The sequence below is a fragment of the Capra hircus genome, chromosome 2 (assembly GCF_001704415.2).
Source record: "Capra hircus breed San Clemente chromosome 2, ASM170441v1, whole genome shotgun sequence".
NCBI lineage: Eukaryota > Metazoa > Chordata > Mammalia > Artiodactyla > Bovidae > Capra > Capra hircus.
This window is the reverse complement of record NC_030809.1, coordinates 1,761,383-1,788,830: the sequence shown is the minus strand read 5'-3', so window position 1 is coordinate 1,788,830 and position 27,448 is coordinate 1,761,383. Positions and strand designations below refer to the sequence as shown.

General features: G+C 56.9%; 1 protein-coding gene across 1 annotated transcript in view; it reads right to left on the bottom strand.

Annotated features, from left to right (window-relative positions):
- IGSF21 (immunoglobin superfamily member 21) overlaps positions 1,103-27,448 on the bottom strand; it is a 276,364-nt gene continuing 250,018 nt past the window's right edge. Inside the window, exons 5-10 of the mRNA XM_018054731.1 lie at positions 15,718-15,833; positions 11,829-12,303; positions 3,054-3,139; positions 2,497-2,689; positions 2,044-2,082; positions 1,103-1,320 (exon numbers count right to left, since the gene is read on the bottom strand). Of these exons, the coding sequence (XP_017910220.1) occupies positions 1,247-1,320; positions 2,044-2,082; positions 2,497-2,689; positions 3,054-3,139; positions 11,829-12,303; positions 15,718-15,833 (983 nt within the window). The 3' untranslated portion in view covers positions 1,103-1,246. The remainder of the gene's footprint in view (positions 1,321-2,043; positions 2,083-2,496; positions 2,690-3,053; positions 3,140-11,828; positions 12,304-15,717; positions 15,834-27,448) is intronic.

Below are 27,448 nucleotides of genomic sequence, written 5' to 3'. Positions count from 1 at the left end.
CAAAAAATTTAAAAAACAGCATGAACGTCCTTTCGGGGCATCACTCTGTGGGCCGCCCTCTCCTCTGCCGTGCAGGTTCCAGAAGCCGCGTGTTGCAGAGGACTACCCAGACTGCCCTGGGCTTTTCATGAGCCCAGATAAAATTTTTATTGTGTTAATCAAGTAAGACTCTGGGGTCAGTGTGTTACTGCAGCCCAGCTTCTCCTGGCTGAATAACACACTCTTCCAGGTCTCTCCTTGGCGACTCTCAGGTCTGGGCCGTGGCTCAGAGAGGCCACCCTCCCCCAGACACTCTCAGTCCTTCCCTCCAACAGCTGAATGGCTTGGTGAACCGTCTAGTAGCTGAGTAAGAAGTTCTGGAACCTCCACCACTGACTTACGTGTGACCCTGATTGATGCTGGGCTTGGCCATGTGACTTACTCTGGCTGAAGAGAGTGGACGTGACAGGCAGGTGTCGTCAATGTACTTGCCTGGTTTGCATTTTTTTTCGTGAGCTTTGACGATCCACCGTAAGAGGATCAGCCACCACCTCCTTAGCCTGGGCCCCAGAGCAAACACCCAGGGAGGAGACCCAGGTCCAACCCCAAGCCTGGAATCCAGGCCAGACAGCCTCTTGCCTGAAGCAGGGCTGCAGGTGAAGGCAGACTGCTGTGCTGTGCTCAGTCCTGTCCGACTCTTTGTGACCCCGTGGACTGTAGCCCCCTAGGCTCCTCTGTCCATGGACTTTTCCAGGCAAGAATACTGCCGTGGGTTGCCATTTTCTCCTCCAGAATGCAGACTAGATCAGCTGAACCACTTGATCCTGAACATGAACATGATTAGTAATGCCTGTTATTTCCTGCCTCTGTGATTCGGGTTGCTTTGTTAGGCAGCATCACTGTGGCAAGAGCTGACTATTACACCTGGCCCCGAGGGAGCGTAGAGTTCCTGAGCAAAGTCTCTGGCGACCTCCCAAGCCTGGATTTGGCTGAGACGAGGTGCTGCCCTTCCCCCCCTCCTCGCATGCCCTGTCGCCCCGCCACCGCCTGTGCCAAGGCTGCATGCCGGGAGGCGCCCCGTTGCTGCTGCAGAACGTGAAGAACTCAGAGCCACAGACGGAGGTGGGGAAAAGTGTTCTGTATTAATTAAACTGACCGAAGGAGCCAAGACACGGACAGAAAGAGACTAAGAACAAGACTGGAAATAGTTTAAAAAAGAAAGCCGGTCGCAGGGACGCCAGTGCCAGAGGGAGCGGAGGTGGCGCCTTCACGTCAGCTCCAGGACCACTGTCAGGGCGAGCACCAAGGTGAGCCGGACACCAGCGGGGCCAGATGCGGAGCCTGTGCGGGGGGCGGCGTCAGGGCAGGGGCCCCACGCCGCCTCTCTCGGGGGAATGGGGGGGTGTGGGCCCTGGGGACCCCGGAGCTCTGGAGGGCCCTGGACGAGACTGTACTTCAGTGCTGGGGCACGCTGGATTCCAGCCCCAGCCCTGCCATCGGTCCCAGCTGACTGGGTGTGATCCCCTCCCTGTCCCAGGCCTGCTGGGCACAGGCTGGGCTCCCTAGGGGCCCCCAGGACCCCGCAGCGGGGACCAGGAGTGTGGGGGGACGCATCGTGAAATGTGGGGTCAGCTCAGTGTGGGGAGGGGAGGGCTGCAGGCCTGGGAGGGGCATCCGGGCCCTACGGGCTGGTCTCCAGGTCAGGGCCAGCCTGGAGACAGGGGCAGCATAAAGGACCCTGCTGAGGCACTGGTCTGTGTGCCCAGCATCCTGCGAAGTGGCCAAGGGCCCCAGACCACAACCCCAGGGTCAGGGTTGAACATATCCTCCTGGGGTCATGGAAGCTGGTCTCCCAGAAAGACCTGGTCCCTGGAGATCCCTGCTGGCTGCTTAGGGATACTGGGTCCCCCTTAACGGCTTTAGTGCCCACTCCTGACCTTTGACCCTGATTCTACCCAAGTAGAGGACAATCCCCTAGGGCCTGGGGGAGGGGCAAGCGCAAGCAAAGGGAGCGTTTGGGGGACCAGAGCTTTCACGCTAGAAGCTCTGAGGTTGGAGACTTACCATTGGAGTCTTCTGTTCCTCTTGGGATATTCGGGTTTTCTGTCGGGAAGAACAGAAAGAGATCTAGAGCACGGCCGGCATTCAGAACTCGGCAAAGGAGGCCCCTTACGCAGCACTTGCTGGCCGTCACGACACCACGCCTCTCAGGGCAAGCACACGGCGTCTGCGGGCTGGGAGGTATTGGCCCCATTCTACAGAGGGAGAGACTGAGGGAGGGGAAACGGCTTGCCCAGGGTTTCCCCATCAGTCACCGAGTGGGAAATCTGAGATTTGAACCCAGGGCTCCCAAGCTCCAAAGCTGCTTTTGTTTCACCCGCAGCACGCCAGTGCCTCACCGTGGGCACCTCCTGGGGGAAATTTGGGGAACTCGGGCCCCTGCTGCGCCCAGCTCTTTGGGACAACCCCAGCCAGCCTTGGGTAGCCCTCCTGACCCCCTGGTCTGGCGCAGCATACCAAACACGATGAGCCGAGTGTGCGTGTCGGTGGAGCCCAGCGGGTTCTGGGCCATGCACCGGTACATGGAGCCGTTGAGCTCGGCGGGCACGCGTTCCAGCACCAGCTCCTTCCCGTCAAACTCGGCGCTGCCGTCCAGCAGGCGGCTCCCCACCCGCGTCCACGTGAACATGGGCTCCGGGAAGACCTCGTTCTGTTGGCCAGAGCAGGGGAGGGCGGAGTTATAGGAGGACCCTTCCTGCCGGAGCGGGAAGGGGGCCAGAGGCAGGGCCTGGCGGGGCGCGGGTAACACATTCCCATCCGCCGGGTTGGGAGCGGCTGCCCGGAACCTTGGGAAGAAGAGGACTCTAGGGCTGAAAAGAAGGTCGAGCCCACATGCTGCGGGGCTCTGAGCTGCAGATGGGCGGGCAAAGCCATGCGTGCTGTCTCTCAGGAGGCCAACTTTGCCATCACGCACATTAGGAGACTAGGGCCTGTTGGCGGGGCTGGAGGCCAAGGGGAGGGAGGCTGGGGCTCCGCCCAGCCTCCCCTTCTCAGCTGCTCAGAGCGAGGCTCACCTGAAACCCGTGGACCAGGATCCTCACGGTGTCCCCGACCCGGGCTCTGCTGGGCGTCATCATGATTTTGGGTCCTTTGGGGGCAACTGTAAAGGAGGAAAAGGCCGGGTCAGAGGGCTGTGTGTTTGCGCGGGGAGACGGGACTCAGCAAAGAAAGGAGGGGCGGGGGAACGGAAGAGAAGGCTCCCATCCAGTGCGCTCACTCACACACAGTTCCCAAGCCCCGGCTGAGAGCTGAGCACTTGATGGCACCCAGAACACACCCCCTGCCCTGGTGGGGTTCACTCAGTGTGGGCAGAAGATAAGTGCAAGCCAGTGCGACGAAGGGTCAGATCACAGATGCCCGGGGGACGGGGAGTCGGGGATGCCCCAGGGAGGTGCCCCCCAGAGATGACTCAGCTGCAAACAGGGAGGAACCTGCCCCAGCAGCCAGTACCGCTAGAAACTCAAACTAGTATGTGCAATAAACGCTTGTGAGGTGGGGTCTTGCCATGTTGTCCCCGTTGTACAGTTGAGTTAACTGAGGCTCAGAGAGGGGAAGAAATTTGCCGAAGGTCACACAGTGAGCAAGCACCAGGGCCAAATGTCGGGTCTCATCATTTCTGCCCCGGAGCACTTTCTTCCAAGTTAATCTGACCCATGGGTTGTTTTTTTTGTTTGTTTGTTTTGTTTTTTCTGGAATCTCTGGATTGGAGGTGAGTGGAAGGTAGCGAAATATGGGGGGAGCCATCTCCTTCCTTGGGCCTGGTCTGTGTCCTCCTGATTCTCTTCCCCATCTGGCGTCACTTCTTTCAGGCCCCTTAACGTCTCTGAACTTGGGAGACGTGACGCCCAAGGCAGGCCTAGAGACTATCAGGGCAGGAAGAGCCACGGAGATCACCGGCTTCATCCTCCCAGGTTTCAGATCGGAAAACCGAAGCCCAGGGTTTCAGTTCAGTTCAGTCGCTCAGTCGTGTCCAACTCTCTGTGACCCCATGAACTGCAGGACACCAGGCCTCCCTGTCCATCACCAGCTCCCAGAGTTTACTCAAACCCATGTCCATTGAGTCGGTGATGCCATCCAACCATCTTATCCTCCGTCGTCCCCTTCTCCTCCCACCTTCAATCTTTCCCAGCATCAGGGTCTTTTCAAATGAGTCAGTTCGCATCAGGTGGCCAAAGGATTGGAATTTCAGCTTCAACATCAGTCCTTTCAATGAACACTCAAGACTGATCTTTAGGATGGACTGGTTGGATCTCCTTGCAGTCCAAGGGACTCTCAAGAGCCTTCTCCGACACCATAGTTCAAAAGCATCAATTCTTCGGCGCTCAGCTTTCTTTACAGTTCGACTCTCACATCCGTACATGACCGCTGGAGAAACCATAGCCCAAGGGTAACAGAGGGGCTTATCCAAGGTCCCCCACAGAGCCAGTTTCTCCTCCCGTTATTTTCACACCAAGCTTCTGTCTGCCAGATCCTTCTATCACTCACTCGTTCATCCAGCAAGGAATTACTGAGCCAGCTGCTCGGCAGGGCTGGGGACACGGTGGTGATGGAGGTGTGTGTCTGCTGACACGGAGCTCACACCTTAGTAGGGGAGACATTCGATACAAAGTGAGTATGTGAACAAGAGCTCATGAGAGCCTTAGCATCGTGGAGACTCGGACCAGCGGGGAGTCAGGGTCTAAGTATCTCCTCCTCCGAGCTGCTATGTCAGCTGAGAGGAAGCTCCCGAAAAGGGTTCCAGGTAGAGGGAACAGCCAGGCCATGGCGCTGAGGTTGAAGGTCGAGGGTAATGGGGGTGTGGACTGGGCCAGACACCGCAGACTTCTCGGCCAGGGAAAGAGGTAGAGTTCAGACCGGAGTGCCCCGCTCTGTGCCTCTCTCTGCGAGCACCTTCCAGGGGCGGCAGCAGAAGGGCTCTGTCGCCAGGCTCTGGGGCCGCCCCGGGGTTTCCTCATCCGCCCCACCAGCTCCCAAAGCCTCTCTTTCCCACTCAGAGCTCTCAGAGAAGAACTCAGAGCAGCTGGCGGACGCAAGTGATCGCCCAGGCACTGCCAATTTCGTTCTCTGAGAATGACACCAAAGGACTGCTAATTAAATCACGAGCAAGACATCTGAAGGGCCGCGTGGGGTGGAGAGACGCACCGGGGAAGAGCCGGGCCGCGCCAGGGGACAGAGCAATGGGGAGGGGGCAGCTCCCACTGCTGCGTCCACCATGCAGGAGAGGAGTCCCTCTGCGCCCCTGGACCAGTCCCTTCCCCGGCTTCCCCAAATGCAGGATGGGAACAGCCACGGCAACCCTTGCCTGCCCACCACGCTGGGCTGTTAGGAGTGCTGGGAGATGGTGTGGGTTTGAGGGCATTTGTCCAGCACATCCTGAGTGCCAGGCACTCGGTTAAGCACCTTAGGATGCATGATCTCGTTTAAACCTCCAGCGTCTTGAGATTGTCCTCATAAGGCAAGGAAGGCCTAGGGGAGTCAAGTCACTTTCTCGCCTTTTTCGTGAACTCTCCATCATCTGTCCAGATACCTACCCATAACCCTACTATCTGCTCAGCCACCCACCCATCCCTGTGCTGTATGTATCTAGCTCTTTATTGGGCACCCAATCTGCACTGGCCACTCTGCAGGGCAATGCTGGGGACACAGTAATGAATGACAACAGCCGCCTGTATTCACCGAGTCCTTGCTCCGTCGCTGCGGGAAGCACTCCGATGCACTGCCGTGTCTAATCTTCACTGAGCCCTGTACCGTGTGCATAAGACCCTGTCCACAGACAGCTTAAACTCCAGTGGAAGATCCAGGCAATAAGAAAATATGTCACATACTTGCACGCATGCATGCTCAGTCATGTCTGTCTCTTTGCAACCCCATGGACTGGAGCCCCTCAGGCTCCTCTGTCCATGGGATTCTCCAGGCAAGAATACTGGAGTGCGTTGCCATTTCCTGCTCCAGGGGATCTTCTCGGCCCAAGGATCGATCCCTCCTCGTCTCTTGCATCACCTTGCCCTGATAAGCGGATTCTTTCTACCACTGAGCCACCTGGGAAGCCTCGCACACACTTGCCGATGGAGATAAACGCAACGCCAGGCAACGAGCAAGGGCAGGAGTTCGAGGAGGGCCCAGAGGAGGCCGGGAAAGAGAGGTCAAGTGAAGAGCCTTTGGGTAGAAAATGTGAGCAGAGACCTGAGGGAAGGGGGGATCGAGATGGTCTGGGGTCAGGTTATTCCAGGCAGAAAGGGAGGACAGCGCAAAGTCACGGCGGTGGGCCTGAGCTGGGCGAATTCAGGGAAGGGTGAGGAGCACCCTGCGGCAGCAGCAGATGGAGCAGAGGAGAGCGTGAAAGATGAGCTCCGTGGGGGTGCAAGCTTACACACGACGCAGTCTGTTTTGGGTTGCTTTGTTTGACTTTCATATATTCTTAAATTGTGATGAAGCTCACAGAAGGGAAATGCACTGTTCTTAAGAACACAATTTGATAAACCCTGCTAAATGTGAACACCTGTGTAACCACTCTCCCGTTCAAATTCGAGAACGTTCCCATCCCCCCCAAAGGTCCCCTGAGACCTCCTCCCAGTCAGTTTCCGCTGGCCGCAGGTAAACGCTGCTCTGCTTTCTATCCTCAGAGGTGGTTTTATGTCCTAGCAGCTCATACAGATGGAATCGTGTAGTGCGTACCCCGCTGTCTGTTTTCACTTAGCACAATGTTCTGAGCTTCATCCATGTCATTGGCGTCTCAGGAGTTTATTCCTCTGTATTGATGAGGAGTGAACATCCAAGTCTTTGTGTGTGTTAAGTTGTGGGTGACTCTTTGAGACCCCCATGGACTGTGGCCCGCCAGGCTCCTCTATCCATGGGATTCTCCAGCCCAGAACACTGGAATGGGTTGCCGTTTAATCCTCCATGGGCTCTTCCGAACCGAGGGATCGAACCCACATCTCTTGCAAGGCCTGTACTGGCATGTGGATTCTTTAGCACCACCTGGGAAGCCCCAAGTCTTCGTGGATGTATGTTTCCATTCTTCTTGGATAAGTGTTTATGAGTGAAATTGCTGGGTCACGGGGCAGAGGAGTCTTCTCATCTTTGTGAGCAACTACCAGTCTGCAGAGCAACAGTGCTGTCTCACACACCCTGCGCTTGTGAAGGTTCTTTTATCCTCATCCTTGCCAGCATCTGCTGCTGTCCATCTTTCTACTGCAGGCATTTTAGTCGCTGTGAACGGTATCTCACTTAGGTTTTCGGTATATTTCCTTAATGATATTATTTATATGCCTTTTTATATGCTGATTGGCCATTTGTATACCCTCTTTTTAAAAATGTGGCGTTATTGATCTGTAGTGGTTCTTTGTATATTCAGGATATAAATCCCTCCCCACACATCTGTGTCGAGAGTATTTTCTCTCAGTTTGTAGTTTGCTTTCTCATCTCACCTCATTCCATTTTCTTGAAAGTGTCTTCTTAGGAGCAGAAGATCTGAATTTTGATTAAGTCCAATTCACCAATTTTCAAATTTGCATTTAGTGCTTTGGGTGACCTTTTTAAGAAATCCTTGCCCGCTTCAATGTCACAAAGATATATTCCTGTGTTTTGCCCTGGAGGTTTTTATGATGCTGGGTTTTACGTTGAGGTCTATGACTCATCTCGGATTAATCGTGTGTATGCAAGGTAGGGGCCAGGTTCATCTTCTCCTTAAGTGTATCCCGTACTTCCAGGCCCACGTGTTAAGACGAGTTCTGTCTTCCCATTGAACAGCCTGGGGGGACCTTTGTCAAAAACCCACTGACTGTACGTGGGTCTATTTCTGGACTGTCTTTTCTTCTATCAATCTGTCTACCTTCGTAGGGTTTGGGGTGGGTGTGTACGTGGATTTATATTTTAGATCAGTCAGGGTGGAGACTAGGAAAGGACGCGAGCAGGAGCAGAAAGGCCAGTTTGGGGCTGCTGCACGGATCCAGTGTGAACTGCCGGTGCTTAGATGGGGAGGCTGGAGAGGAAACCACGAGGCAGGTGGTAGTGGGGTCGATTCTGAGGGGGAGCCGCCAGGGCGTTTGGTAAAGAATCCCCTGCAGTGCAGGCGACCCCGACCCAAATCCGCTGGAGAAGGGACAGGCTACCCACTGCAGTATTCTTGGGCTTCCCTGGTGGCTCAGCTGGTAAAGAATCCGCCTGCAATGCGGGAGACCTGGGTTCGATCCCTGGGTTGGGAAGATCCCCTGGAGAAGGGAAAGGCTACCCACTCCAGCATTCTGGCCTGGAGAGTTCCATGGACTGTATAATCCATGGGGTCGCAAAGAGTTGGATATGACTGAGTGGCTTTCACTTTCAAGGATGGCTTGGCTGTGGGGAAGGAGAAAAGGGGGGGAAAGTGGGTGACTCCAAGCGTTCTGCTTTGATCAATGGGAAGAAGGTAGTTGGCGTCTCCTGACACGGACTCTAGGACCACCAGGCCTCTGTCTTCCTGGGGACAATGGCATCTGAACTGAGCGGGCATCCCTGGCAGGGGGAATACTACAGTCCATAGGGTCACAAAGAGTTGGACACGACTGAAGCAGCTTGGCGTACACACACACACACACACGCACACGCACACACATGCACGCATGCACACACACACACTCACACACATATGCAGGCACACACACGCATGCATGCACGCACACACACACGTGTGCACACACACGCACACTCACACACACATGTGCACGCACACACACACGCACACACAAAGGGAAGGCACAGGGAAGCATGCCCCAGCCCTTGCTGGCCTGACCTTTAAAGTCCTGAGCAGGCGCTTGGCATGCGTGCCCTGAGGTCATCTCTGCAGCGCGCTTTCCCACCACATGGCCAGAGTGCAGGATGCCTTGATTGCGTGACGTGCAGACCCTCGCTCAGGACCCCTCTGGCTCACACCACCGTCCACTGGCCATAGCCACTGGCTCCCTGGCTCCTCACCACAGCCACACCGGTGAGCAGTAGGGCGCAGTGGTTAAGAGCACAGGCTCTGGGGTCAGACCTGGCTGGGTGACCCAAGGAGGGCTGCTCTCAGCCTGGGTCCCTCACTTATAAAATGGGGACATTGATGGCACCTCTCAGTCGCCTCGTGGGGTCCCTGCAAGAAGATCTTGCGGGGAAAGCATCTGGAACAGAGCCTGGCTCCAGGGTGTGCCCCATACATACACGAGGTTACAGTTGCTCTTCGCGCTCAGCAGGTGAGGAAACGAGGCTCAGAGTCCCAAGAAGCTTGAGACCCGACCAACTGACAGTGGCTGAGATGAGACAGGAAGCCAGCCTGAGGGTCTCTTCACTCGCGCAGCTTATTTGGCCCCCTCCCCTGGGTGGCCCTGCCGGGTCCCCTAATCCCGTGCCCATCATGTCCACTGCCCATGAGCCGGCCTTTCTCCTGCTCTGGTGAAGACGACTGGGGGTGCATGTCACGGTGGCGCCACATGGAAGGAGGAACCATCTGGGCGCAGCACCGCTCCATCACGGGGAGCGGGGAGCTGCAGTTTCCCCTTCCTGGCTGCTCAGAAGCCTCGTCTGCCCTCAACTTTTTCATTCTCTTGGGGTGGGCCAGGGAGCCCTCTCGTGGGAAGCCAAGGCTTCGGTGAGAGAGCCAGGGGTGGCCTCCACGGATAAAGCCTCCTGAGGAGGGGTCGAGGCTCCTCTGACTGCCAGCCTGGAAGTAGACTGTATCTTGCAGACAGGGAGGCTCAAATGCGAGAAAGCGCTCTGGGAAGGATGGAGGGTCCAGAGAAATGGGGGCGGGGCTGCCTGGCAGAGTGGGAAGCCTGGGAGAGGGGCCTGGGCGTGCTCTGCGTGGGAGAGACCCTGGACCCTGACACAGGGCCTGCCCGCAGCGGGTGCTTGCTGAGCTTCCCTGGCGTGAAGAGCAAATGGCACTTACGGGGCAGGCGCCGGGACAGCAGACGCCCGAGGCAGCTCAGTGCGTGGAGGCTGGGGCAACACACGCTGGAGTCGCCCCTGCCCTACTCACCGTGGACAGCGTGCTTCAGTCGCCTCAGTCGCCTCCTCTGTGCTATGGGGCACTGCTAGCCCTGACCTCATCGAGTGACCCGGGGGTTAACAATCGGGGTATCTGCTGGGGTCATGCGAGGAAAGCGACGGTCTGTGGTAGGCAGTAGGTGTTCAGTAAATGCTAGTTAGCCCTTATGATCATTTTCTGTGTGGGCAACTGGCCTCCGGGAATCAAAGGGACTTTTTTATGGGTCCTCAGAGAACTAACCCATAGCCAGCAAGGGTGCCCAGTCCTGGGGCCGGTAGGTTCAGCAGCTGGCATAGGGGGAAGTGGAGAAGGCACCAGCAGAAGGGCTGGGAATCCCAGCTCTGCTGTTTCTAAGTTGGTGGCTCAAAGGAAGGGATCCCACCAACGCGAGGCTCAGTTTTGCCCACCTGTGAAATGGGACTGCATGGTAAACTGCCTGTGAAGAGTGAATGAGAGGACCCTGGCATGTGTTCCTGGCGCATATTAGGTGTACACATACACGAAATCTTTTCTCTTGGTGTCTGGTGCAGACTTGGTGCTGGGTTTTCTGGTGGGCCTGCTGAAAGCAGAGATGCCCTTTGGACGCCGCCGCCGCCCGCCACTGCCCGCTGCCCGCCGCTGCCCACCGCTGCCTGCCACCTGCTGCTGCCCACTGCTGCCACCCGCCCAACACAGGCTGGGGTCTCAGTTGCCAGCAGTCACTGTTCTCTGTCCCTGTCGTGGGGGCTCTGGGCTGGGGGCTGCGGGTGTTTCCAGGCAACTGCTCACCACTGGGGGAGCTGCACGGACAAGCCCAGGTTCCTTGGGCTACGAGTTGAGCTGCTGGGTGCTGAAAGTCAGGTCCAAAGTGTTGTGAGCAGAGGGGACCAGTACAGGGTCATTGAGACCATCTCCCTGCCCTACCCCACCCCAGTCAATACAAACGCTGGCTCGAAGGGTCTCGTATTTCTAGAGAATATTCCACACGTTGCTTCTCCCTGCTTCTACTCAGCTGGGAGATGGATCAGATCTTAGGGAGCTGCTCTGGGGACAGGCTGAGCTGGTGCTCTGCGGGAAGAAGAAGCAGAGTCCCCCAAGTCCCCGGCAGGGGACTGGATTCTCGGGCTGAGCTGACCCTGGGCATCCAGTTCCCTGGTTGAGCCAGTTCCCACATCCCTGCAGGTGCAGAGTCTCCGTGGTGCTCAGCCAGGGTGGTGCCCTCCCACAGCTGGTACATTCCCCGCCCCTTGCTGGCCAAGCTTCCATAACCGCTAAGCAGTCCTGACCCTGATCCGACCAGCTTGCAACCTGCCACGCTCATGATCCATGCCTGGTAACTCTTCCCTGGGCTCGTGGGTCTCTTATTCAATCGAGAAAACCCCCTTGTCACCTCCATGTCCTCATCTTTCCCTGACCTGACTCAGCAGCCCTATCTTACAAGTCCCAACTCCTGTGTATCCTTCACTCGCGTAGCAAACTTCCCTGGGACTGGTACCTTCCACCCATCTTCAACCTTGAAAACCTCCCGTGTTTCTAACACTGATCTAGCAAACTTCCGAGACTTCCATATTCCTGATCCCGTTGGACCAGAATCCCCAGACCTCCCCGTAGCCTCCCACGTCCTCCAACCCAGCTCAGCAAACCTCCCAAAGAGCCTGACCCTGACCTCCGTGCCCGACCCGAACCCCGGCTTGCTCCGTCTTCTCCCCATCTCTAGGGTGGCCAGCGACCCACCGCCCTGTTCCAAGGCTGCCCACCGCCCGGCTCTGCAGGGAGGGGCCGCTGCAGAGGGTCTCCCAGCGGGCCTCACCCAGCGTGACCTCGGCCTGCATGGGCATCGACAGCGCTGGGTGCTTGACCTCGCAGCTGAAGAGGGCCTCGTTGTCGATCTGTGGGTTGAGCGTCCAGGTGAGCAGGGCGCGCACCTCCACCGTGCCGTCGCTGCCTGGGGTGTGGCTGTGCCGCAGGAAGTAGACGGGCTCCGAGCTGTGCACCCAGCGGGGGAACTCGCGGCTCACCACCGTCTCGGGGATGCTCTCGGTGGTCGGCTGGATGACGCTGCTGGGGTCCGGGGTCAGGCTGCGGGAGGGGCGCTCCGTGGAGGGACGCCCGCCCCGGGTCTCAGCGTCCAGCAGGGACAGTGACCTCTGCACCTTGGTGTCATCCAGGTCACGGTGCAGGAGGCTGCGGAAGGGCCTGCTGTCCTGGAGAGGACCAGAGCTGGCTGCTAGCGGCTCCAACAGGGGCACTGCGTCGATGGGCTCTCCGTCTCGCTTGAAATAGACCTGGAATTGCAAGGAAGGTGGGGGGAAAGATTTGGCGCCAGTGACCGGGACCTCCCAAGGGGCTCTCAGAGGGACTGGCCGCAGGAGGCCCCTCCTGCTCCTCGTAGCCTTCTGGATGGACCCCGCTCTGGCCCTCCCCCTCCAGCACCCCTAGCACTCTGAGGCAGCTCAGTTCAGCGCGGACACGCAGGCTCTGGTGGCAGAGGCTGAGCCGATGAGCTTCTCTGAGCCTCAGTTTCCTTACTTGTAAAGGGAATGCTGGGTCTTCCCTGGTGGCTCGGTGGTAGAGAACCCGCCTGCAGTGCAAGAGTTACAGGGGATGCAGGTTCGAGCCTTGAAGGTCCCCTGGAGGAGGAAATGGCAGCCCCCTCCAGTGTTCTCGCCTGGAGAGTCCCATGGACAGAGGAGCCTGGCGGGCTGCGGTCCATGGGGTCGCACAGGGCTGGACACGACCGAAGCAACTTAGCACGCACGTCCACAAAGGGAATATGAACACCTGCTTCCTGAGGCTGTTGGATGCTCAGAGACAGTGAGCAAAAACAGGACCCTGAACACAGCCCTTGGCAGCCCTCGCCCAACCCCAGGCTGCAAGGGGGTGGTCCCTGGCCACCTGGAGAGAGCAGGGCAAGAAGGTAGAGGGGCACCAGAGAGTAAATGAGATGTCAGAGGAGGAGGAGAGGTGTGTGTATTGAGGGGAGGGCGCTGGGGCAGGATGGGGCGAAAGCCGGCGTCCTCTCGCTTTCTCTGCTAATAGGGACTTTGAGTTTTGAGAGGCGGCATTTAATTTAATTTGCTGTCTTTTTATTTTGGTACATACGCCCAGAGGCCTGTGGGGATTGGGTATATATATATATATATATATATATATATATATACATACATATATATATATTAAATGAGATAAATAAATTGAGGGAGGCAGGGAGAGGGGAGGCCAGGAAGCAGCTCTGGGGACGCTAGTGCCAGTGGGGAAAGGGAGCTGGGGGTGCCAGGAGGAGGGTGTGGGAGGGTGCGTGAAATGCGGGGTGTGCAGAGGCTATCAGCGTTTATAGCTCCAACGAAGGATCTCTTATGCACATAATAGCCTGCTTTGGGGTTTTTCTTTCTTTCCCTTTTTTTTTTTTTTGAAAAGTGCTTCAAAAGCAGGTTTGTAATTTATATCAAAGAATTCTTTCAAGTTCTGACGTCCCAGGCAAACATAAAGGTGCCTGGAATGCGGGGAGATGAGGATCTCTTATATATTTGAATTTCGTATTGCTATGTCTTAAATGGCAGGAGCCCGCGGGCTGGAGCAGGGGTCGGGGGTAGGGGAGGTCTTCCGGCAGCCTCGGGACTGTGAGTAGAATTGTGTGTGTGTGTGTGCTGTGCAGAAAAGGAGTTTTTCTTTGGGGAAAAAGGCCAGCTTGTCTCACTTTAGGGAGGCCAGACCTCCTTATGGGTTCCGAGGGGGAAATCTTGGGACCATGTCCTGCCCTAACTGGTTGCTGGCTTTGAGGCTGCTTTTGGTCTGTGTCCTTGGGGCTGCAAGGCCAGGGGGCAGGACCTAATCACAGGCGCACTGCTCCCCGCCACGGCCTGCTGTGCCGCTGGGTACCTGCTTATTGCCCTGCACCGGTTCTCTTCACACCTGTTTACTCCTGTCCCGTCCTGGACAGCTGGGTCTCCCTGGGCCACGGCCTGGGGTGAACTGGCCCAGGTCCCAGGATCACCCCCCATGGATCCCACCTGTGGGACAGTCGAGGGTCTGGAAGGAGAACCGCCTCCCCACCTGGACCTCTACTCCCCCTGCCCATGGCTGCACTCTGCTCGGTCGTGTCCAACACTTTGTGAGCCCACGGACTGCAGCCCACCAGGCTCCTCTGTCCATGGGATTTCCCAGGCGAGAATACTGCAGTGGGTTGCCGTGCCCTCCTCCAGGGGAGCTTCCCGACCCAGGGATCGAACCCAGGTCTTTGGCATTGTAGGCGGATTCTTTACCACGTGAGCTACCAGGGAAGCCGCTAACTCCACTCTACCCCTCCTAATCCCTGTGATGTGTGAAACTCACAAGGTCAAAACTGAAAGGGGCCTTGGGAGCATGCAGCCCACGGGTTCTCGATACGGTTCAGGGAGCCCCGTGAGCTGGGCTTAGTCGCTCAGTTGTGTCCCACTCTTTGTGACCCTATGGACTGCAGCCTGGCACGCTTCTCTGTCCGTGGGGATTCTCCAGGCAAGGATACTGGAGTGGGTAGCTGTGCCCTCCTCCAGGGGAGCTTCCCGACCCGGATCTAACCCACACCCCCTGTGACTCCCACCTTGCAGGTAGATTCTTTAGCAGCTGAACCACAGGGGGGTTTGCAGGGAGCCCTGAGGGTTCCACAGACGAGCCTCAGGACCCATTAGGGCAACTTGCCCTTCCTTCACTTTTAAAGATCTTCTACACGGGGCTTCCATGTATATTTCATTTACATCAAACAGGTCCTGCTGCTTCTAAAAAGGCTAAAAAGCTGTAACACTGTCCACACTCTAAACCTCCTCAAAAAGCCTGAGAAGCAGAGGGGGGCTTTCCTGCTCAGGGTCACTTGGCACAAGTGGCGTCAGGGGCTGGAACCCAGCTCCCGGGCGCCCTGAGGTCCTACCGTGCCCAACCCGCTTCAAGCTGCTGTGACAATAACTCAGGAGCCGCAGCAACAGACTTCGAAGCAGTCGGCGGCGACGTTTAGTCGCCCAGTTGTACCCGACTCTTGCGACCCCATGGACTGGGGTCACCAGGCTCCTCTGTCCAAGGGATTCTCCAGGCAAGAATACCGGAGTGGGTTGCCGGGCCCTCCTCCAGGGGGTCTTCCCGATGCAGGGATGGAAGCTGCGTCTCCTGCACTGCAGGTGGGCTCTACTGCTGAGCCAGCAGGGAAGCCCCCCTCAAAGTGGGTGGGATGAGACTAGTAAGGAGTTAGCCAAAACAGAGAGTCCCCATTTCCTCCCTGCCCACTTTCCTCCCCCCTTCCCTCCCTCCTTTCCACCCTCAGCAGCGGACTTGGAGCTGGAGGGCACGACCTTGAGTCCCAGCTCTGTCACGGACACAGGGGGGCCTCTCTCCATTTCGCTTCCCTTTCCGGGGCCTCATCAGTCTCCATCCTGTTCAGTGACTGGGGTGGGGGTGTGCTTGAAGCTGGGATGCCCTGATGATCACCCTCACTGCAGCTCAGGGACTTCAGGGTCCAGGAGACGTGGGGGTCCTCCTCACCTCACCAGGAGGCAAGAGAGACTCAGGGACATCCAGGCGGGTCAGGTGAGCGGGCAGGGTCAGAGCAGGCAGACAGAGCAGAGAGCACCTACGCGGACAGTGGCCTCTGCAGGTGAGCTCCGTGCTGACCCGGGCCGTTGGACAAGCCACGCAGGAGGGGACGCAGCAGGGGCGGCTGCAGTGGTACTCACCGTGGGCGCCGGTTTCCCTCCCGACACGATGCAGACCAGCGTGAAGTTCTGGGCTTGGTAACGGCTGAAGGGGGCCGGGGTGTCAGCGGCCACCACCTCGATGGAGGTGGGCGGAGCTACCCAAAGAGAAGCGCAGAGAGAGCGAGGCTTCACTGGAAGGTTCAGAAAGAGTTCACTGATGGCCTAGGGCGGGCCAGGCCCTCTGCCAGGCGCGGTGAAACGTGACACAGGGAAGGTCGCTCAGTCGTGTCCAACTCTGTGACCCCCTGGACTGTAGCCCGCCAGGCTCCTCTGCCCATGGGATTCACTAGACAGGAATACTGGAGTGCGCAGCCCTTCCCTTCTCCGGGGGATCTCTCCAACTCAGGGATCGAACCCAGGTCTCCCGCGTTGCAGGTGGATTCTTTGCCAGCTGAGCCCCCGGGGAAGCCCAACAGGCGCTGTGCCAGAGGACGAATGTTGCGCAATTCCAGGGGGTGCCCCGGCATCAAGTGCCGTGAGAATGGCGTCCCTGCTGGGCATACAGATGAGGGTCCCGCCGCCCGGGGCTTACAGCCTGTCGGGGAAGATAACCGGGAATGGAGAGATCACCACGGTCCACTGGGCTCAGGGCATCAGATACCTGGTGTGACCAAGAGTGCAGGGACCCGCCCAGGCCTGAGGAAGTGACCCTGTGCTGTGATCTGAGGAAGCAGCAGTAGGCAGGTGGAAGGAAAAGCATGTGCAAAAGCCTCGTGGCAGCTGGCTCAGGGTGGCGGTGGCGGGGGGAGGAGGGGAGGGGTGTGAGAGGCAGGATGTTGTGCTGGGAGGGCAAGGTGGGGGATGAGGTACCCAGTGGGGCTCGGGAGACTTGCAGGGCACCACTAGTGGGTCACCGCTCACAGCGATGTGTGGGGGCCGGTTCCCGCCAGCTCCTGAGAGCTGACTGTGACATTCCTGGGAATTGTGAACCAGTTTTTAAACCGCTGCTAGGTTGAAACAGATGGCCCAGTGGGCATCCTTACACCATGGAAATCAGCCACCACTGCAAATCAGGGCTTCCTTGTTTATTTCCTTCCCCTGCCCCCAGCCCCGGCCCCCACAGAGCAGGTTTACCAGCCCAGCGCTGGTTGTGAGTTTTTCTTTGTCCTGAGAGCAGTAGGGAGCCATTGACAGCTTCAGGCAAGAGCAGAACATGACCTGAGACTGGAAACAGAGGGCTGTTTAAGCCAGAGAGATGGGTAGCTTAGACCATGGCGGCCGGGAGGGGGGGGGGGGGGGGGGCGGGGGGGGGGCGCAGCGAGCGGAGAGCAGATGACTCTGGGAGGTATTTAAGCCAGTAGTCTGCCCTCTTTTCTTCTTTTCCCCCTAAAGTTGGCTTATCTTGGTCCCGCCCCCCGCCAGCCCCCTGCCCGTCCTCACCGCCCGCCGCTGGCTGGTCTGCTAGAGCCAGTGCCCCCGGGCACCGCGCGACGCTGAGAGTTCAAGCCTGGAGCCAGCGTTTCAGCGAGGCCACCACCGCCTCCGTTTCATCCTTGGGCCGATTACCAAAGCCGTGAGCCTCAGCTTCCCGATTTGCTAAATGGGACTAATCCTTGGCAGGCATATTCGAAGGATGAACCAGTAAATCGCTATGAAAGGGCTTAGCGCATGCTAGGAATTCACTGGGTATAGGATCCCTGCAGTTCATTTCTCCAGCCGCGTTGTCACCCGCAGGACAGGAGCTAGAATCTTAGGCCTCTGCTTAGGAAAGGCTGTCAGTTCTGGCTTCTTGTAGCCTTGGGTCAAGTGCAGTGGGGGGTGCAGAGAAAATGAAGAGGGGTGAGTGCTTCCTTCCTGCAAGGGGTTTTCACTCCAGTTAAGTTTAATTAAATCCGACAAACGTTTCCTGACACCTACTAGGTGCCGGGCATGGTGCCAGGTACTTGCCGTAGGCGCTTGGTGATGAAATGGATACGGCACTTCGAGCTCACAGTCTGGCGGGGGCGACACGCACCTGGCAACAACTCTATTTTAAGATCTAGTGAGATGAAGCCAGGTAGGAACCATTCATTCGCTCAGACAGCCGCCACGCGCTGTCGCAAGGGAAGCCGCACAGACAGGAAACACGGGGAGAGCAATAGATGGAGAGGTGTAATTAAGTGGGAGACGGGAGGAAGCAGATGGGAAGCGGGGTGGGGACTGCGAGCCGGGAGAGATACACCAGAATCTTTGAATTATCCACACATCACAGAGTCTGCAATCTAACTTTTCTAGAACTCACTGCAAGCCTGGATTCCACGGCAAGAACCAACCGTGGCCAAAGGTTAGGAGCCAGGAGGTGTTCTAAGCCCTTAACGTCTGGCTGCTCAGAGGGTAAAGTGCCTGCCCGCAATGCGGGAGACCTGGGTCCGATCCCTGGGTCGGGACATTCCCCTGGAGAAGGAAATGGCAACCCACTCCAGTATCCTTGCCTGGAGAATCCCATGGATGGAAGAGCCTGGTGGGCTACAGTCCATGGGGTCGCAAAGAGTCGGACACGACTGAGCGAGCTCACTTCATTTCATGAGTCTACAGAAAGGGCTTATTTATTCCTGTCTTCAGTTCAGTTCAGTTGCTCAGTCGTGTCCGACTCTTTGCGACCCCATGAATCACAGCACGCCAGGCCTCCCTGTCCATCACCATCTCCCGGAGTTCACTCAGACTCACGTCCATCGAGTCCGTGATGCCTTTACCGATGGGGAAACTTAAGGGGTGAAGGGACTTTCTGGGGCTCACAGAGTTTAGATTTGAAACTGGAACTCCCAGACCCCAGGGCTCCAACACTGCGTGAAACCGCATCATGTCCATCTTTGGAAAGAAGGAAAGAGGTTGTGTCTGTTGGCACCTTTAGCCCTGAGTGCACACTTCAGCCCTCGCAGACGCTCATTTACCTGACACACTCAGTTCTCAGGCAGACCTTTAATTGAGATCCCTGGGGGAACTGCTCCTGTGGGCGGCTCTGTTTAACTCAGGTGCCCCAAAGATCAAGGGACCATGTCAATTAGAGCTTAGCAAAGTTCTCTGGTGGGGCTTCTCCGATAGCTCAGATGATAAAGAATCCACCCGCAAGGCAGGAGTCACGCATTTGATCCCTGGGTCAGGAAGATCCCCTGGAGAAGAAAATGGCACTCCAGTGTTCTTGTCTGGGAAACGCTGTGGACAGAGGAGGCTGGTGCGCTACGGTCCATGGGGCCGTGAAAGAGTTGGGCAAAACTGAGTGACTGACCAACCAACAACCAACCAGCATGATTGTCTCTGGCCCTGCTTATGGTGGCTGATACGTATCGATATGTGTACCCTCCAAGAGTGCTAGAGGCTCAGAACCGGGCAGGGGGCACCTTCAAAAATCACTCATTCCTCTGTTCTTTTTCACTGAGCAAACAGTAATCAGACACCTAGAAGCTTCCTTATAGGAGGGCTTCGGGGAGTAAATGGGATGATGCTTACCAGATGCCCCGCACATAGTAAGCCCGCAGTACAGCTGAGCAATTTTAACTGCTATCATTTGTATCACTATTTTGAAAGAGGCAGTATAGGACAGTGGCCAAGAGCATGGGCCCTGAATCTCACTGTGTGTGTGCGCTAAGTCGCTTCAGTCACGTCTGACTCTTGGCAACCCTGTGGACCGTAGCCCGCCAGGCTCCTCTGTCCATGGGGTTCTCCAGGTGGGAATACTGGAGTGGGTTGCCATGCCGGCCTCCAGGGGATCTTCCCGACCCAGGGATCAAACCCACGTCTCTTGTGTCTCCTGCATTGGCAGGCGGGTCTTTACCACTAGCGCCGCCTGGGAAGCTCCTAGATCACACTACCCAGGGTTCAGAGACCAGCTGTACCACTTCCCAGCTATGTGACCTTGGGAAAGGTATTCAGCCTCTCTGAACCTATTTCCTTGTCTGCAAAATGGAATTATCGAGTGCTGAGAATTCAGTAAAGTAGTACCTTGGGACTTTAATCTGCAGTTAAAGGCAGATTTCTACTGGAGAGCACTGGTCTTCCATTTTACAGATTAGCACAACTGAGGTCAGACAGAGGGAGAGATTTGCCTATAGTCACACCGTCGGTCAGTGGCAGTGCCTGGACTGGCAACTAGGCCCTCCAGATCCTGTCCAGGATTCTCTGCACAGCACGAATGCCCCTCCCCCAACACACACACACACACACACACACACACACACGCACACACACATTCTGGAGATCTGCCCCAAGTCACACACCCCACCCACACACACCCTGATTGGGACCCGTGTCCCTGTGTCTTGTTATGTTTCTGAGCAGGTGTTAGCAACATGTGCAGTTAATCAAGCTCTTAAGACAATGGACTTCCGTGGTGCGGACGAGGACGCAGCAGAGCTGCCCACAGCAGCGTGGAGGCCCAGGCTTCCCACCGTCTCCACCGAAGCATTCCTCCTTGGCCGTGTCCCGGGAGACTGTCACCCTGCCTCTTGCCTGCCATCGCCCGCCGGCGGGCCCTGAGTGCAGGCGGTCAGTGAGCAGTCTCCGCCGGGAGTCCTCGGCGGCCTTGGGAGGCGTCGCTCCAAGCGTCACCATCGTCCTCCTCCCTAGACTGTGTGCAGCTCTCTCACCTCCACAGACTGCTGCTCCCTGGGCTCTCAGCCTGGAGCCTCCCTCCACGCTCACTCTTCCCTGACCGCTTCCATGTCCCCAGCTCCGTCTCTGTGTCCGTCTCCACCTCCTCCCCCAGCCCCCCTCTCACCTCCAGCCCAGCTCTGTCCCTCTTCCTTCTCCACCCCCGTCCCATTCCCTTTTCCATCTGAGCTCCATTTCTCTCCCCCCACCCCCATCTCCCGTCTGTGCCCCTGCACACCCTCATAGCTGCCTCCATCCCTCCCCTCCGCCAATCCCAGCCTCCTCTCCCTGCTCACGACCCCCAGCCCTGCTACAATCTGTGACCAAGGTCAAGGTGAGAGGTACTCTTCTGGCTCTGCGCCTGGAATAGATCCCGTGGACCCAGGAACAGCGGCAGTTCCAGGCATAAGTATCCTGGACAACAACAATCCCTAATTCAAAGCTGGGCTGCAGAATGAGCAGGACAGAGCAAGCCCACCTGGCTATGACGCGGTGCATTTAATGGTGAAGAATCCGCCACAAAGACCCCTGGATCTCCAATGGCTCCGCACTTGTCTGCCGCAGTAGCCCGTGTGCTCACTCTAAGTGCCTCGTTCCTGTGGCCTCTGAGAGGCGGTCTTCAAGGATGTCCACACTAGTGCAAGGCTCTGCTGGGTGGGGGGAGGGTGGATACCATGCAGCTGAAATGACCCTCCTCAGAGACACTGGGCCTGAGCAAGGGAGAAATACGGGCTTCGCAGGTGGCTCAGATGCTAAAGAACCTGCCTGCCAATGCAGGAGACGTGGGTTCCATCCCTGGGTCATGAAGATCCCCTGGAGAAGGAAATGGCAACCCGCTCCAGTATTCTTGCCTGGAGAATTCTATGGACGGAGGAGTCTGAGTGGGGGCTACAATCTATGGGGTCAGAAAGAGCTGGACACAATTGAACGACCAGGCTCACACGCAAGGAAGAAGTCGTCAGCAGTGGCTGTAGCAGTAAGAGGCTAGACATAGGCAGAGCTTGTGTCTGAGTTCACAAGCCACACGGACAGACCGTGACACTTGGGTCGCCCCGGCCCTGTGCATGAGAAGGAGGCCCCCGTTCTACGAGGTCACCATCACGGCCACACAGAGGCCACCACCATAGAGCGCCCCTGACTCCACCACCCCCGAGCCATGCCAGGAGACTTCCCAGTTAATTTTTGACTTTGCCTTAAGAAGAGAGAATTCCTGCTAGAAGTTTCTTCTACTGATTTTGTCCAGCCCCCAGGAAGGCAGAGCAGCTCTGGATGCAGCGGCCACACAGCACGGCAGGCCCTGTTCCAGTCCATCAGTGGGGGCAGAAGTGGAAATTATTTCAGACTCGACAGTTAACATCAATACAGTGAGGCAATGGTCGGCGATCAGTTTTATGAAATTAACTCTGAAATATTGCCTGTCTTTCTCTTGAAAGCAGAACTTTGTTTCGGTCATCGTAACTCACTTTGCAGATAATGTGATGGCTCTTAGCTCTGTAAATCATCCTGTGGCTTTCGCAATCAGGGAACACAAACCTGTTCTGACATAAACCCCAGCAGGCCTGAGTCTTTAACTGTGTCTAGTGAAGTTCAGTTCTCTCTGTACCATGAAGCTCCCCCTACACTGCCCCTAGGGAACCGGCTCAGACAGAGTCAGGCCAAGGTTTCAGCCCATGTTCTGTTACCAGTATCCCATGGGACTTTGAGCAAATCAGTTGACCCACTTGGGCATCAGTCTTCCCATCTATAAAATGGGTTCAATAAAACACATCCTGCCAAACGTTCAGCTTCGAAGATTTTGAGAGAAGCAGCAAATGGGAACACAGACATAAACCCTCTACAAGAATGGCGAAGTGCCACACAAACAGAAGGGGATTATTTGCATCACCTGTTTGATTGCTCTCCCTTCTCCCTGGGCTGGGAGGGACATGTCGGGGAATATCTCCTCCCTCCCAGGGCTGGCTATTGTCTGGAGGAGGGGATAATCTCTGCTGTTCCTTGGGTATCACTCTAAATTGGTCTGAACACACTCCTGCTCTGGGTGTCATTTATCAAGGGGCGGTAATCAATTAGATTTTGGGGAGGAGTGGGAGAGGGGAAAGGCTAGTTCAAAATTATATTATTTGCAAAAATCCATTCTTTTCTCTCAGCATGCCTGCTCTATCGACTGCCCTCTTTTTCAATCAGCTCCTAGTCTTTATACCATTTTTTTTTTTTAAAAAAAGAAAGAAAACCACACTCTCATATAAAAGCGCTCATGAATATAAACATTCCTCATCCTATTTTCCTTCTTCCGCTTCTCTTTTTTCAGTCCTACCTCTCGGTGTCTTTCCCATCCTCTCTGCAGTCTCTCTCTGCTTCTTCACGATGATACTCAAAAGAGCATCTCCTCCAGGAAGCCTTCTCTGTTCCAGCCACACCGAACTGCCCAAGGTTCCTTCCTTGCCTTGCTCACCTACCCTGTGCCCTGGACATGCTAGTCCTTCTGCTGGGTAACTCGGCTTCATCCTTCAGGTCTGGCCTTAGGCTGCCTCCTCCAGGCAGCCTTCCAGGACTTTGCCAGGCTGAATTCCTGGAGCATCCTGTTCTTGACATCCTCCTGGGTGCCTTTATCATCCTGTTCCAGGCCCATGTCTGTTTCTCCACTAGGCTGTGTACTTTCTGAAGCCTAGAACTTTGTCTTTAACCTCAGAGCTAATACAAGCCTGCCACACAGGGATTCCGCTTCCACTCCTGTTTGCTCTCTTCCCTCGCTCACTTCTCCCAGTACAAACAAGTGCATGGCCTCTGGGAGGAATCCCACACGACCTTGGATGCGTGGGCCCTGCCTCCACCTCTGGCTTTGTCCTGACCCTCCCCTCAGCACCATGCTCTAAACATCCTGAGACATTTTTGGTCCATAACACCCTAAGCACATTTCAACCCCAGGGCCCTTGCATCTGCTGCCACCTTTGCCTGAAGCCTTCCACTCAGCTTTGTGCAAGGGTGGGTCCTGCTTATCTCTCAAGTCTCAGCTCAAAGGCCACCGCCCAGCCCCAGCGAGGTGCTCCTTCCATTGCCTGTCACAGCACTTGGCGTTTCTTCGTAGAGCACGTCACAAGGTGCAGTTATCCACGCATTAGTTCACACGCCTGTCTTTTTCCCAACCCCCCCCCCCCCCCGCAGCTAGAACGTAAGCACCATGAGGACAGAAATTCTCGTCTGCCATAACCCCAGGGCCTGAAACAGCGGCTTACTCAGCACACATCTGTCAAATGAATGAGCTGGGAGGAGGGACGTCGGTGTCCTGCCCTCCTGTCCGTGCCCGATTCAGAAGGGCTGGAATCCCAGCCGTGTCTATGCCCCTCTTTCCCAGCGGAAGCCTGAGGAAGCAAGGTGCCACCGGCAGGAGGGGCCTCCAGCAAGAAAAAGAGAGAAGAAAAAGCGCACCTCTTCGGTTTATGGGAAAATTAAACATTGAACTGAGTAGTAATGGCAGCCAAGGGGAAAAAATACTGACAAAAAGCCCCCAAATGGAGCCGCCGTCAGTGACAGGAGAGAGGAACGCAGCGTCTGTACTTATACAAGCTGCAATGGGGCCCTTTCATGTGACAGCTGCTGAGCCGAGTCACAGCCCCCAACCCTGGGAGCGGGCGGGAGCCCGCGTGCGGATGCGCTGGGGATCTGGGGCCCGGGTCGCTTGGGGGGGTCAGCGGCCACGGCCCAGAGCCTCCCTGCCTGGAGAAGGGGCCTTTCTGAGTGGAACGGGGTCATAAGGGTCCCCAGTGGCTGCGGGCACAACCCATCCACCCGCTTCCTCTCTGCAGAGAGCCGGCTGCCGGCACTGCTCACCTGCCTTGCCCCTCCCCTGCCAGCTGTTGTGCTTTCCAAGCGGTGGGAGATAAAATTAACAACCCCAACTGGAGGCTCTGGCTGGCTGCTCTGGGGGAGGGGGTGGCACAGCGTGGGGGGCGGTGAATCGGTGAGGCTGGGCAGAGAGGGGCCCAACTCGGGCTACTGCTGACAGAGAGATAAATCCCACGCGTGCCTGTGCACACACACGGACACAGATATATGCACAGAAACACACACGCAAAGCACACATGTGAACACGCACATAAACACACACACATGCACACACACAGAGAAACACACACGCACACACACGTCTGCACACGTGTGCTGCGTGCTAAGTCGCTCAGTCGTGTCCGACTCTTTTCGACCCCATGGACTGTAGCCCACCAGGCTCCTCTGTCCATGGGATTCTCCAGGCAAGACTAGTGGAGCGGGTTGCCATTTCCTCCTCCAGGGGATCTTCCTGCCCCAGGGATCAAGCCCGCGTCGCTTACGTCTCCTGCATTGGCAGGCAGGTTCTTCACCAGTAGCTCAACCAGGGAAGCCCCATACACACACACACACACACACACACACACACACACACACACACACACATGCATAACAGACACAGCACGCACACATATGCACACACACACACACCCGGAAGTGTGGCGGGGAGACCAGCACACAGGCCTTGCTGCTGGTTCTGCGTTTCTTGCTTTGCCACTTTGTACCGATGCCTGTAACCCAGAAATTCTCGGAGTGTGTTTTGAGAACTGCCCCTCCCCACTACGCCATTGTAGCTTATGTGGCGATAGAGCGAATGTGTTCAGGCCCATGATAGGCGCCATTTGGGCAGAGATGAAATCTGTGGGGTGTGACAGGAGCCCATTTTAAATAGCAGCAAGCCTGGCTACGTGGGGGGGTGTTTCCAGTGCATCCCAGAGGTATGTATTACACACATGGGCGATTTCACCAGGTTGCAGTGTTGTAGTTTTATTAAAGAAGTCTCTGGAAGCCTGAGGAAGCTCAGGGAGGCCTTGGCAAGTGGGCAAGCACATCTGGGGTCTGGCCCGTGGCAGTGGCGCTCAGCGCAAGTTCCTCCTGTTCAAGCTCAACTTCAAGCTCAGGCTATTCCATTAACCACCACCCCTCAAGCCTCTGAGAACAACGGGCTGGAACCTGGAGATTCTGGGTGGGTCTCAAGTCCTCTTCCCCAGCCTGGAAAACCTCTGTCCCTTCCGACCGAGCTGTGTCCCCGCGAGCATCAGGTCCCGGGGTTTGGAGACTTGGAACAGGGCTGCCCCTGGCCCTCCCCACCCCACACTGGCGTCACTTGGCCCCGGGTCGCAGGTCCTCTGCTTACAGGCAGTGGGTCCTAAGGGCAGATGCTGGTTTCCTGGGCCTCCCGCATAAGGTGAGGGTGACGTTAGCGCCTTCCTGCAACTGCCCGTGGGGGCTGAAGCACTTGGCCCCCAGCCTCCCAGCAGAGCCCCCAGCCCCCCAAATCCCCAGCTCAAAGCCCTCCCTTCCAGCGCGAGATTTCCCAGAGGGCTCTGCAGACAGAGTCTTTCCAGTCCCATCAGCATCTTAGGATTGATTTCCTGAGTCAGAGGGCAAGTAAATCATTCTTGCTGCTTGAGTCTCATAAAGTGATTTCCAGGGGAGGCGAGGGTGAAGGGGAGGGGAAGGGCTGTGCAGAAGGGGCATTTTGTGCAAAGAGGATTGTGTGTTTTATTTTTCCTCCTTGACATTTTACTACGAAAATATTCAAACCCATCAAAAAGCACAAATAACTGTACAATGAACACTCATGAGGCCATCACCCAGCTTTGTCGATGAATACTTATTTCTACCAACTCTATCACACATCCATCTAATTGCGTCTTTTCCAAGAGGGGGGTGAGGCAGAGCCAAGCTCGTTCCTAGCAGGGCTCCAACTCCTGGCCAGGGTGGGGTGGCCTGATTTGGGGCTGGGGGCATCCCGGAGTTCCAGCGCCCCCAGCCTCTCCCCTGGCCCTTCACGGCCCTTGTGGCCTGGGCCGCTGTCCCCCTTCTGAGCTCCCTGTGCCCATCGCCGGCCGGATCAGCTCTGGCCTCAGTTCTCTCTCTTGTGAGATGGGCACCACACGGGACCTGTCTCACAGGGCTCATGTTTGCGGGAGGCTTTGCAGGATGCCTGGTATCTGCTAAGCCCCTGCCTCCACTGTACCTGACTTGTGAACAGTAGCCTCCATCTCTGGTCTGACCAGCGTCTGGGCTTTGCTGACCCCGAGCGTGCCACAGGGTAAGCCTCAGTGAGCAGGGGCTGGGCTGATGTTTGCGGGGGTGATGGGGGGAGCACAGGCTTGCTCAGTGAGCACCCTCTTCTGAGCCCTGATTCCAGGGCCCAAGGGGTCCTGAATTACGCAGCAGGTGGGAGGCCCCTGACCATCATCATGGCTCATCTGAGGCAGGGTCCATGCTGAATGCTTTCACGCATCAGAGCCTTGCAGAACCCAGAAGTAGGAATTATGATCTCCATTTTCAGAGGCACTGGTTCGTGGCCACTCAACCAGTAAGGACCAAGGTTATGGCTTGAACCTACGTCTGGCTTGAGCCCCCAGCCCGGCCTTGCTTCTTCCCTGCTGTGGGGTCTATCTCAGGGCCTCAGTTTCCTCTGTGCTCAGGTGAGGGGTCTCGCCTAGGCGGGTCCTAAAGCCTCCTCCAGTTCACAAAGCCTGTGGCTCTACGTGGGGAACCCCGGGGGGGGCAGCCGGAGGGTTCACGGCTGGAGAGGAGGAAGGCTGTCCTGACCAGCCGTCAGAGAGCGGGGTGGGTCAGCTGGGCAGGGCCCAGGCTCTCCCTGACGGGGAGCTTCAGGAGTTGGGGTGTCTCCGCTCGTGGGCCTGGGATCCAGGGAGACCCAGCGGAGATTCTCGTCTGGCCGGAGCCCCTCAGTGGCGACCGTCTCCACTCTCGGCCCTGCTTCTACACCTCGCGGCTGCCACAGGGAGCGTCCCAGGCCCACACCGGCGGCCCGGGCACCCTCGGACAGACGTCGCCGGGGTCAGGGCCCTGCCTCGCCTCACAGACGCAGCCCAGGCACAGAGGGCAGAAGGCTTTTCCCGGGAGGCCCTCGCGCCTCCTCTCCCTGCTCCTGCAGGGACCGGGCACAGCAGCCGGCCGCGGGCGGGCTCGGGAGTCAGCCTGCCCGCGTTCCGTTCCAGGCCCCCCTGCCTCTTAGCGGGGTGACCTTGGCAAGCCCCTTACTCTCTCTGCGCCTCTTTTCCCGCGTCTCCTTGACAGAGTCCTGGTGAGCAGTGTGTGAAGCGGTGGTCCCCAACTTTTT